This window comes from Bombus huntii, chromosome 15 (genome assembly GCF_024542735.1).
Source record: "Bombus huntii isolate Logan2020A chromosome 15, iyBomHunt1.1, whole genome shotgun sequence".
Lineage (NCBI taxonomy): Eukaryota > Metazoa > Arthropoda > Insecta > Hymenoptera > Apidae > Bombus > Bombus huntii.
Window position 1 is genome coordinate 2221169 of NC_066252.1, and position 12954 is coordinate 2234122.

The window sequence follows — 12954 nt, forward strand, 5'->3', positions numbered from 1 at the left end:
AAAGGTTGCTGGATGGTAATGAATTGTTCGTTTAATAGGGGCCGCATAATAAAAGTGCTGGCGTAAGGAGAAAGGGAAAATGGAGGAAGAGGCAGGAAATGGAATCCAGGAACACGGGGGAATGGTGAGCGCTTGATGAGAAGGAAAATGAGGATTTTTCGTTCGAAAGATCACAAGGAGGTAATAATCGTCCTAGAGTTAGTTTCTTACGTTAATACTGTATAGAGATAATTCTCCTTAATCCGATTTCCGGCTTATAGCTTCGTTTTGTTATATGCCGTTGAATTTAAGCGTGCAATTCTTCCTTCATTTAATGCTTCTTGAATTTCGAATAATGTGTTAGCTATAACATATATCCATTTCATTTTACTGTGGAATTCAGCATGAGAATTTCTATCCACAGGAACGAAATTATAATTGATATAATGACTAATATTGTTTCCAATGTTACTATTTAATTTTTACATACACATATTCCATAATTAATATTATTGTTAAAACCATTCGTATTTTCAAAATTTCCACCACCTATTAACATACTTAGTTATTTTACAATCTCAAAGATATATCCAACTATCTACAGCAATCTACTCACTAATATTTAATCAGTTCTGTTTTAACTGTTAACGCATTTAGATTTTTTACAATCTCAAGGAAATATCATTCTATAGCAATTTATCAAAATTTAATTATTTTTTTTTTAGTCAGTTAGTGGAAAATATTTCTATGATCAGCACGATTACAATATTTTAGCATATCTTCCTTCGGCTGACGTATGCGTGCCGTCACGTCAATTACAGCACAGTAATTGCAGCTGAACATTATTTTCTTTAAATAATGGAACACAGCTCAGTACCTCAATCTCTGCGGAGTGCGTCTCACTTGTTCGTCGTTCCTAGAAGTCTTTTGACGAATTCAACCGCTAGGAAGCGTAATTCTACCTGTAAGATGTTCGACTGGACATTTTTCAAACGGAAGCAGACTTCCCAATCAAAGATCGCGCACAACACCCACGGAAATACTTGGATCAGGTCATTCCCAAAAGTTCTCTGGGTGGGACTCACCTCAATGTGAGTACCATTGAATTTCAAATGCATAATATATCACAACACATTATTAACAGTATTCTACATTATTAACTATAATTTTTAATGTAATCTTGAAACAAAAAATCATTTTAAGCTCGCTTTTTGAGAATATTTAAACCGAACTCCGTCTCGCTTTTCTAAAAAAATATTTCCCTCTATTTTTTTAGGCACAATTGCTTGTTTTATTAATTAAAATTTTTTACTCTTGCAAAAAAAGATAATAAAATTCTACAATTTATACGTTTTTTTCGCTACGTAACTTCCACAATCTGTGATTTTGCAAAAATTGTGCAGAATATTCCAATCGTTTAACGATCATGGATAAACGCTTGATTAAATTTGTCATTGTACTCGAATCCAAAGGTGATAATTGAAACGATGATAGTTTCAATTGCCTCTCTGAAAATTCCGGTTGTGCCTATCAAATGAAAAATAATCTTTTAAACGTCAGCAATCGTCGTTAACAATAATTTTGCTTAAATTGCTGGTTACGTGAAATGTAATTTGAGTGATGTCACAATTATTATTGCTGTTAATGCAGAATCATACGTGACACACGCGCTCTTATCAGCATATTTTAGCGGTTAATATGCAATGTTGAGGAAGGATGTCAGATTTCAGGCCGGAACCTTCAGCAGTATCATACTTCGGGGAATAACATCTATTTCCTTATTGTTATATTTATCACTTAATTATGACATGCATCATGGGGAAAAGAATGCGATATAGAGTGAAAAAGGGAGCAGTAAGTACGTGCTCGATTTTATTAGAATCGTGGTAATAATAGCGTTTTTCCCACATATGATTTCAGATTTAATATTTTAAGATCTATATATAACACGGTTGCAAGCGATAGACATACGAGTACACTGTGGTTCAAGAGTATGTGAACACCAATTTTATTTTCATTTTACTTTCCTTTTAAAGAACCCAATCAAAATTAAACAAAAATTAATAATTTTGAACCAATATTCGAAATTTATTTTTATATCACTTTTTTTTAAAGAACGCACTCAAAATTAAATTAAACTCCATAATGTCATAATAACGCTTGAAACGAGAACTAATTTCAAAAATAAAATAATCACAAATACAAATAGTAATCACTCTTTTGTCAAGTTTCTTCCAAATTACGAAACATCCTATGTAACATCATATTTTCGTTCTACTTTCATTAAAATGAACAATATAAACTCTTGATTTCAAAGTGACGGTAAAAATTCAAATCCTATAATTCGACGAAGTATGATGGATATACTTAATTGAAGTCTTCGAGGGAAGGAAATTTTTTAAGAGACCTTAATGTACCAGAGGAACTTCTACAAGTCCTATTTCCGATGACTTACAGACTCAGTGCACAGTGTAATTTGTATAAGCAAACGTTTTTTAAGCAAATCGAAATCGGGGAACCCAACATCGGAGCTGGTGGGAAGTCATGAGTGCCCCTACTCCGAGTAGAACAGCTTGCGACCAACTACATACTATATAGTACTTCCATTTGGAGAACATTCACGTACTTATTGTGAGTGTGGCTCGAGCTCAGTTCTACAGTTTTGCGCGCGCTATTCACACGAGCCACATTGTACCCTAAACCCCGAACAGTCATAACAACATAAATGAAACTGTCGTATTTGAAAGTGAAAATGAAGTCTTTAATACTCATCGCGTAACGGTGCCATAAACTTTTACACTTGCTTCGAGCGAAACATTCAAAAAATCATAACGAATCCTGGAACGAATATGTTATGAGTACTGAGAAAATTATACACCACTTTCTATAACGATGTTAGCTATTTTTGAGAAGCTGAAACATCGTCGTAAGAAGTCGTCTAAACGTTTATCTTTTAAGTCAACCGAGGTTAGAAACATAGTGTTAGAATTTGAGAAAACAAAGGATAAGAAGAAGGCGTATAAAAATAAGTTTACGTCAACTGGTATTAAAACCAAAGTTTTCGGATATAGGAAAGCAAAGGATACAAAGGTTCGTAACAAAAAATATTTGCCTTCTAAATCAAGCGAGATTGAAAACGGTGTTCCAAAGTATGAGAAAACAAAGGATTCTCGTCCGTATAATGAAAAATATTTGTCTCCTAAATCGAGTGAGATTAAAAACAGTGCTTTGAAATATGAGATAACAAAAGGCACAGAGGTGTATAATAAAGAATATTTGACAAATAAGAATTTATCGATTATGACTGACGACGAATCTGACTCATGTGTAGAAAATTCTTTTGTTGGGGTGAATTTAATGGAGAAGAAATCTGGCAAGGCTAATGATCTTTCGAGGAGAAGTTTAGACGAATATATAATTGTGAGTATCGAAGAAAAGCCTGCGACACTTATCACGAAGAATGTACATGATAATAGTGATTCAGAAAGCGTGAAGACGAGTATTGTCTCGGGGAAGAACTGCTGTACAGCATGTAACGATAGATGGTATAGGAGGTTCAAGCAACTAGTTTCGAGGACAAATAGGATTTCTCCTTGTGTGGTAACAGGGTGAGTGTAATTTACGAATATGGAAAATTTATTAATGATAAAATTTGTTAAGTGGTCAATTGTTACATTATACTGGATTAGTAAGAAGAAATTCGTACGTTGAAAAATAAATTGATTTGAAATCTTTCTTTGGAGAAAATGCTGCAGAATAAAATTTTCTAATTGTACATATGCGTATATCATGCATGTCCCGTCAAAGTATTGTGAATTATGAAAGTAAATTCATATAAGGAAAGTACGATAACATTCGAAATCATGTTTCCACGTAGAACCATATGAATGAACCATGGCAACTTGGATGAACAAATTGCCTGATTATTACGTTCTCAGAATCGCATTAAGTATCAAATCGTATGCAAATCCACATGCCGTTTGTTTTCTCTTTTCTGGATGTATTCTTCCATAGTGGCTTAAATAACTCGATGAACGAGTAACAATTAAAATTTATGTATACGCATCGCAATCGATGAAACTGTTATCGATTTTGCTAATTTAAGGTTGAGGATGTTCGATGTCGGAAGCGAAACAAACGATATCAAAGTATTATACGCTTATAATACAGTATTATATCATATAGTATCATATCATACATTATATAGACATCATATGTCACTAAAGTACGTTTCGTCTAAATATTACAAACAAAACTGAGCTAAAAAATATAGATTTAACAAATTTCAAAAACTCAATTCGAGTCGCAAATCTCTCTGATCTAGATAGTATCACGACATAGAATTGCTAATTCGTTATCAAACACGATGCACCTGACGACGAAATCGATTAACAGTGGCATCGAAGAGGCTACAGTCGTCGAGTCGATTGGATCGTTGGGTGGCCATCGTGTTTATACACCGAATAGATAGAGAGCCACGGAGAAATCGACGGATGTGACCGACGATAATGCACTTCTCACGGTTAGAAGACACGGTGCACGTGGCAAGGGAGTTTAAAGACCCGCTGGAAAAGCCGGCAGCCGTTGTTTATGCAGGGAAACCAGCGTCGGTGAGTCATTCGAGTAAATGACAGCGTGGTGTAACGCTTGCGTGCCCACCATCGCACGAAACGATAGCCAAAACGATAGTTGAATAGATTGTACGTGGGGAATATTTAATTTTACATTCAATAGACAAGAGGTTTAAGGCAATCTGTTGTATAGGTTTAACAAAGAAGTAGGTTTCTAAGACGATTTCGTCGATTTTGAAAATTAGTTACGTAATTTATTGTTAATAATCTATTAAGGACCAACATTGCATCAACGTTGACTATTGTTCGAATCGTTTTGAATAAATATTTATCTACGACAATTATCCGGACAAATTCCTTTTGTTGGAACGACTATAATTGAACTCGGGATACGATAAGATAAAATTTTAAGAATAACTTTGATGAGATTAATTGTTGAGTGTGGCGTACTTCTAATTAAATTATATTGTGTTGTATTTCAGCGATTTTAAAAGAATTTCATTCTCATGTCGTTTTCTCGAAATCTGAGAATATACATCAAGTAGTATTATGTTCAAAAATAGCCATACTCGCTTATGCGTGTCGACAATACGAAACGTCGTTGCGCACAATAGTTTCTAATTACGTATTACCCAAGGGCCCTGTTCGAACTTCATTCAGCCCTAAGTACACGGTACGTGAGTCGAGTGGCTGTGTATGCGACAGGATCTTGCGCAGAACGTGCGTAATGGACTTCCTGCGTGCATCGAACCTGAACACGCCTGTCTCTGTATTCTGGCATTGGACGCGGCTTTTTCATCTTCCTGGAAACGACTATTTTCATGCTATACGTGGAACGTGAATCCTTGATCGACTGACTATCGATTCGATTGATTTATATAGTCCTTAGTGTCATTTCGAGAATAAAATGGCCAACCTCTTGTAAACAAGCATATTTTCACAATTTCCGTGAACAAAATTGTTTATATTCACATCTAATGTTTTTATTATTCTGAGCTTCCGAAACGTCTGCAAAAATGTTGGGACGCACATTAAAGTCTTTACTATACAAATAATTTTTCAGTCAAACGTTCGAAAGGTTTCTCAAAAAAAATTAAAATTCGCTTCGAAGAAATTCACGAGTGGAATTTCACTGGGATCGTAAGAGATCCGCGTAATGTACGATAGGTTAGTGCATAGGTTAGTTCCTAATTCAGAATTTTCAGGTATTTACTCTGTCGACATAGACTTCGAAATTTGAATGAAATACTATTTATACAGATAGATCATTCTTCCTACAACGTTGCATATTTCTTCAGCGATTTGTGTCATCTTTAGATTTAAAAAAAAGGAAGTGATTAAGAAAAGATAATGATAATAAAGATATGAAAAGAGAGGAAAGACTAGATGCAACTTAATTCGCGGTTGTGAGGTTGTACTTCGATGTACGTTCATACACGCACAAGAAACATTCTCTATATTTGTTGCGATAAACATACGTAAAAATGTGAATAAAAGCTATTGATTATTGTAGATTCAGGAAAATATGAGTTACAAGAATATGTGAAATAAAATAAAAAGAATACTCATAAGTTAGGAAGAAGATATTAGATTTTGCGTGCATTTCTGCTGGCAGTTTGAACGATTGCGTTTGATAAATTTGAGTGTCATACAGAATAAAGAACGTTTCATATCTTGGGAAACTATAGATGTCATGCATTTTTCTTGTAAATTGCTGAAAATTACTGTTACCTGCAAGTAAATAAATTATATAAGTTGGAAGATTAGAAGAAATAGCTATATAAACTTCTTGATCTATTGTATTTTAGGATTTATAGGGTCCTTAGCAAGTGTACGATGCCCGATATGAATGATACTAATTTCAAAAAATATATCTTGATAATTCATAAATTTCTTTTCTTTTACATTAGACAAATATTATATTATATATAATATTATTTACTAATAATATTTATATAGTTTATTTCATTCGTCTTGTCTATGAAATCTATAAAAATTATGAAATTAAAAATTTTTATTGAGAAGCTCAAAGATAAGATTAAAAAAATATAAAATTCGATTCTTTTAAATAACAATCCATAACACTTTGTAATAATTTAATTAAAATAATTAGTTAAAATAGTAAATGGAGGGTAGGAAAATAAATTAATACAGATTTATCACAATAGAGATCCGAAGGATTTTATTTCGCACTTTTGTTTCACAAAGCTGTGTTAATATATATTAAGTACATTTAACAAATTGCCTGAAAATAAATTATGACTGAAATGAAATTCTTCAATAATTTGTATTTACTACATTGGATAAATTTATTTATTATATTTATTTACAACTATTTTGAAGATTACATAGAACTTTTGTGGTTTATTCAGAATTAATTATTCTCAGAATTAATAATTAAAAAGAGGATATTCACGTGAGATTAAATCGATAATTTTATCGTATTCAGAAAAATGCAACGATCCATGTTGACGGTTCCATTCGTCGTCAAATTCTAAAGAAGTTTCCTCACTCGCAATTGGTCCAAAACAGTATAAGGAAGAAACGAAGCCCATAGTTTCCATGAATATCATGACTAAAAGAAGATTATTAGCAAGAGAAGTCAGCATATCTTTATTGGTCGCGTTTCGATGTTTGGTTAGGTGATTCATTGATTTCATTAGACTATTCATAGAGCTGTCCACATCTTTTATTATCTCTGTAAATGAAACATTTATCTATATTACGTTCGTACTTCATGCTTAATAATATACTTTATATCTTCTTCGTACAAAGTTTATAAAGAAAATTTCTATGTATTTAATGTTTGGCGAATAAAAGGGAAATTATCGGACCTACCATGACCCGAAAAATTTCTTATAATAAAATGAATAAAATATCTAATTCAACTGTAATGTAATATAAATCGTGGTAACCTAATTTAGGACGAGCTACAACACGCTCCCGGATATTTTCAGAATCCAAATCTTCGTCGCTATTCCACTCGACTTGCGATGTGCTCGTGTCTGACGAGCTCGTGTCTGACGAGTGCGGTTCCTTCCCACTGGAGCTTCCGCCGCTGTGGAGTTCCAGTAGCTTGGTCATCCAGTCCATCAGACTAGATAAAACCTTCACGTGGCTCTGCCAAGCTTCCTTAAAGGTATCTCTCATTCCCTCCGCGAAGAATTTTTCAAAATCGACCGCAGACCGGTGCATTTTATTTATCGCTCCGAACGTTCTTACCATCGCTCCCTTTTTGTATGATTTCAGAGCTTCCGAGATTTCACTGCGCCTGGTTGAAAAGCATATATGTATAACTTTCACATTTCTAAATTTTTATAGAAATTTTTTAATTCCTTTTGATTATTAACCCTTCTAAAGGATTCTAGTTACACATACTAAAATTTAATTAAATCAACTTCAATCGTATAAAATTTAATCATACTAACTTCACCGCTGCCTTTTTGTTCTTACTCGCGGATTTTGAAAATCTACTTAGTTTCTTTTTGCCATCCTCGTAAATACCAAAGTATTGGCACAACTCATCGATAAATCTTTGTCCCCACTCGCTTTCCGAAAATGTATCGCTAAGATCACTAACAGCACGATGGAAAGAAGATCCTCTGGGTATCTTTCTGTCCAATATTCTTTCAAACACGTACTTCGTTTTCTTTTTAATTTTTCGTGGCATTCTTCGATCGGGTTTACAAGAGACCTCCGTTTCTCCATATTTATCTTCCATAGTTTTGCAATGACTCAATCTTCGAATCGCCCTTGTCCACGATTTCGCGTCAAAATTATGCATTTTCATATTCGATGATTGTTTCGAGCTGCTTAGACATTCATCGAAGCGTTGCAATTCGCGAATGCACTCGTCGTAATCGATTCCCCTGTTTCTCGCCGTTGAAAGACAAAAGAAAATGTGCCAGGACTTTCGTCCTGGATGATTCTTTAGAACATTCGTTTGTGAGATGTTCCTTAAACTAGTTTCCAAAGTTTTAAGGGTGGTTTCCGGTGTATGTTTCATCAGGTCGAGGATTGCTCGATTTAGACTGAAAGAAGATCTACGCTTCCTATTGTTCGTTATTTGCAGCAGACATTGCGATAATCTGTCGCTAAATTCTGCTGCATCGTTCACTACGCCGAGGAATTTGAAGCCGTTAGCGTGTCTATTCAGTTGCTGGAACTGTGTGAATATTTTAGCTTATGAATTTTTGGAAGAGTTAATCGTAAAGATAGTACCGAAAAATTTCCTAGGAATCTTTAAAACTTGTATAATTGATTATCAGGTTGTTTGCTGATATACATACATAGAATAAAAGGTTTCACATTTTTCAAGTTTTCGATAGTTTTCGAGTTTTAGTAATAAAAATTAATAACATAGAATTAATTACATATTCTATACTTTGATGCAGTAATTTACCTTATTAACAGAATTTTAGTGTCATATTACTATATTAATTGTTTTAATTTATTATCAATTATATATTGATACATAAGTTCACCAATTAATTACTTGAAAGACAGAAATCTTTATCATTAAAAACATTGACTATACAACGTAAAGCACAATTAACAAGCAAAATACCTCGTTCAATTTTCTCATTTGCACAAACCTTACTTTCTCGGAAAGTCGTATTTCCTTCTCCAAGATACAAACCAGTCGATGATCTAATTTCATTAATCATGTTTCCTAAGTCTCGTATCACGTATATACTTTGCAGCAGCAACTCAGAGAACCAATCATCGGACAATGGATCCTGACTCGAACGTTTTTCGTATCGTTGAACGGTATTAATTAGTCCACAATCATTAGCGAATTGCATGAGCTTTTTCCTTATACTTTCACATACTTCTCGAATAGTTGATAGCAGACCATATGAATTAGACGATGTAGATCTTAACACAATCGGTTTGTCTATAGGCTCTGCTATTTTCGAAAAGAAATTTCGTATCGTCCTTTCCAAACGATGCACTTGATTTGGATTAACTAACACAAAGGTATTTGGATCTGATCGAGTATCATTTGGAATTGGAGAATTGCTTCCAGTGGTATGTTTAGAAGTTGAAGAACATAAAATGAGGCCTGTGTGAAAATATAAGTCTCTCTTGAGAATCTTTCAATTTATGCAATTAGTTAAAAAATATGAATAACTGAGAAAGGAAAAGAATTCAGTTTTAGAGGCTTACCTAAGAATACGAGAAACGAAATTAGCTTGAAAATCATGGTGAAAATAATATACTCGTCTGTAACACTGCTCCTTCTTCGCTATTTTATATATACTTCGGTATATCTAACTTTCTCGTTCTCAAAATATCGAAGAAGACACATTTTTGATAACACGATATGAAATATTGCATCGTTCTGCTATTCTCAAGTGCATTACAGATTAAACTACCATATGTAAACCCTCATAAACGTCGCTTTACATCTGCAGTTTTTATGAATGTCTAGTGAAATATTACCAAAGAAACGAAATAAATAGAGATAAGTAACAGAAAGCGAGACTTACAACGTTAAAAATAGGATCGAGGATACATTGAGTAAAAAATTCAAGGACTTCTTTGCAGATTCTTTTGGTTTCCTCCAACCACTACCAGCCAACAATACGATATACGCTCCCGTTCATAACTATTAGGCCACTTACAGAAAATGAAATAAACTCAATTCTATTTCTACTTATTAAATTCCTCGTGTAATTCTTGCAAATAATTTTTATAAATCTTTTGGACGTCATCCTGCATGAATGCAAAGTTATGATCGACTAAATCTTAATAATTTCAACCAACCATCAAAATTAGGAAGTGTCCTCGTACGAACCGTACTTTGTAATGACATTGTACTTTGTGGAAAAATACTCAGAGAAATACAGAAGACACTTAAGTAGCCAGCGATAAGAATAGAAGCCACAGGGAGGAAAAATTAGCATTTGTTAGACAAAGGATCATCGACTTCCGACAAAACAGATGTACCGCGATGCCAACGACACTCGACGAATTCGAAAATCATCTCAGTTACTTAAATCATCCTTGGCAACGATCTGTAAATTCTTTTGACACACCTGCCGTGTAAACAGCACGGTACCATTCTGATGACAATTCTCGTTTCTGAACGTTGACTCACCGGTGCTATTTGAGAATCATGGCGCCATCAGGATTACCAGTACCGACCAGTTACCAAGATTCACACATCTCAGTTTCCACGGAACGATGTTCGTGTAAATCCGCGTTTCCTATCTCCGTGCGAGCTATCTTCGATTAAAGAATAATTGAACAGATAAGGAAGATTGTAAACGCGTCAGATAAGAAAGTAGAAGATCAAGGATAGTCGAGAAGTTATTGACGCGCGGTCTGTGAGCATCCGCCATCTGGTGGCTGGAGAGGAAGCAACAGTGAATGGAAAATGTCAAGGCGTGTTATTCACGGCAGTGTTGACTGCTTCGAGCTGACCTACCGGTGTTAACTTGTTGTTCGCCGGAATTTCTGACGATACTCGTTGAACATTGCGTGATTTTAGCAATGAGCGACCCGTGGCTCTTGCTCGAGCTATAGAAGTGACGTTTCATCGACGAGAGAAAGTTAATTTGGTCTATTAAAGAACGTGTAGGAGGATGTTATGAATTTCATTTGGGCGTAAAGAACATACCTGCCAGAATGGACGAGGAGACGATGTGGAAAGATTTCTATCACAAGATTGTTGTGGAGAAGGAAACGAAGGAAAAGGAGGAGCAAGAAAAATCGGAACACGAAACAAGGTAGAGAGAAAAAGAGAGAGAAAGAGAGAGAGAGAGAGAGAGAGAGAGAGAGAGGAACCTCTGCAATAGACAATTAATAGACTGGAAACCATAACTTTCATTTTCTTATTTACGTGTGTTAGTCTTTAACATATCGTTTGCGCTATTAACAGAGAAATGGGACTGTGCTCGTGGAATATATGTAATCATAAACGTATTAATAATTAATCTTACGCGCTTATAAGGATTAATGCAGTAACGTACAAACATTTCACTTTATATCGCAAAAGTAATATTTTAAAGAATTGTAACTAATATTACATAATCACATAATAGTTTTTACATGTACTGTTATTTGCTAGCGTTTACTTGCCATCCTGTAATGCAGTTAACATTAATTGTTAGCTGAGATTTGTTTAGTTTTTAGTTATTAACTAAAATTAGTAGATCTGTAGTCGCATACAAACGTAGATTAGTTCTTTTAATAGAATTAGTCATGCTGCAAAATAAATTTCTATTAATTCTAATTTATGCGACTGGAGTTATTTGATTTAACTTTTCAAATCCAAAGCGAAACAGTAAGCTTCTTCAGTATCATTTCCAAAAATGGACAGGTGTCGTTCAGTAACCAATCGCTTTTGTAGAAATTATAACTCTCCAAAATAAGGCAACTTCAAAGAGGAATTTTGTTCGATCACAAGCATTCAAATGCAAATACTTCTCGCTTAAACGGAGTCTGTAGCACGTCGATCTTATGACTCAGAATGATTGCCAATGCAAAATGTAATAGATAAAAATGAATCAGGTGACATAAACGGCGGAAAGAGTCGCTTAACTTGTTTCTGTTTCTCATGCACTTTTCTCCACGTTTTATCGTTTTCGAGAAAAGTTCAGTGTTAAAAGTTAACGTATTCGTCGATGTTTTCACGATGGAATACCACGTGTTCGTCTGTGATGAGTCGTTGTTGCAGCGGTCTCGTTCCAGAACAGACGCTCGTTGCGTTTTACTCGTTGGCACGTTGGAATGACGATCTGAAACTCTCGTATGTACCACATACGCGCGATCTATTATTAAAACCAGACTAACGCGCGTTGTCCGGAACATCTGTAGAGGAATTGTTTCTCCAGGTCGCGCGAACGAGCGTAACGAGCCACTGGGATCCGTGACTCAAGGTCGACGTTTCGCGATTTATTGCCAACGTAATTTAAGGTATCGCGATAATCGCAGTGACAAAATATTAATTGCATCATAGAGATATGCAAAGTATGATTGCAATGGCAAGTGCGACAATTGTAACGGAGAAATATTAATTGCGATACGCTAATGGCGATTGCAATGCAAATTTGACGGTACAAATTTGTTGCAAGATTGGGGTAATCCATATGGAATTCGTTTTTAATTGCAGACGTTGAACGCGTTAAATAGGAAGTTTTACATAAAAAAAAAAACAGACAACTTAAAATTACAGTATCTTTTAACGAAGAATCTATCGAAATACAAAAAAAATTGAGAATTACAATTGACCAGAGATTTATTAATATAGATGCAATTGATAAAATGATTCGAAATTTTTGGACGTCATTTGGATTTCATTACGTGTATAAGAAAGCGTCTTTGTTTATATCAAGCGGCATCTATAAATATGCCAGACAGAAGAGTTGGTCATCCGTTGATGTCACACGAGGAAAAA

At 34.6% G+C, this 12954-nt stretch overlaps 2 protein-coding genes across 5 annotated transcripts in view; one reads left to right on the forward strand and one right to left on the reverse strand.

Moving 5' to 3' along the window:
* Nucleotides 1–2856: 2856 nt before the first annotated feature.
* LOC126873691 (protein unc-13 homolog 4B) overlaps nucleotides 2857–12954 on the forward strand; it is a 37294-nt gene continuing 27196 nt past the window's right edge. For 2 of the 4 annotated variants that reach the window (XM_050634803.1, XM_050634804.1), the window contains exon 1: nucleotides 2857–3587. In XM_050634803.1, coding sequence (XP_050490760.1) covers nucleotides 2872–3587 — 716 coding nt within the window. In that variant the 5' untranslated portion in view covers nucleotides 2857–2871. Of the gene's footprint in view, nucleotides 3588–10985; nucleotides 11285–12954 lie in introns of those variants that run through there. The other 2 variants (XM_050634805.1, XM_050634807.1) reach the window with 1 other exon arrangement.
* On the reverse strand, nucleotides 6847–12663 carry LOC126873716 (uncharacterized). The gene is made up of 8 exons (XM_050634885.1): nucleotides 12202–12663; nucleotides 10351–10781; nucleotides 10043–10268; nucleotides 9720–9961; nucleotides 9146–9615; nucleotides 7979–8715; nucleotides 7466–7821; nucleotides 6847–7248 (listed from the first exon to the last, which is right to left on the reverse strand). Exons 4-8 carry the CDS (start codon nucleotides 9754–9756, stop codon nucleotides 6941–6943), a joined length of 1908 nt encoding a protein of 635 aa, XP_050490842.1. The 5' UTR covers nucleotides 9757–9961; nucleotides 10043–10268; nucleotides 10351–10781; nucleotides 12202–12663; the 3' UTR covers nucleotides 6847–6940.

Excerpts from the sequence above, each read along its gene's own strand:
- LOC126873716 (XM_050634885.1), bottom strand. The coding sequence starts at position 9,756 with ATGATTTTCAAGCTAATTTCGTTTCTCGTATTCTTAG. Across the intron at positions 8,716-9,145 it reads CGACTTTCCGAGAAAGTAAG|TTCCAGCAACTGAATAGACA; the intron begins GTTTGTGCAAAT and ends ATATTCACACAG. Across the intron at positions 7,822-7,978 it reads AACAAAAAGGCAGCGGTGAA|GCGCAGTGAAATCTCGGAAG; the intron begins GTTAGTATGATT and ends CTTTTCAACCAG.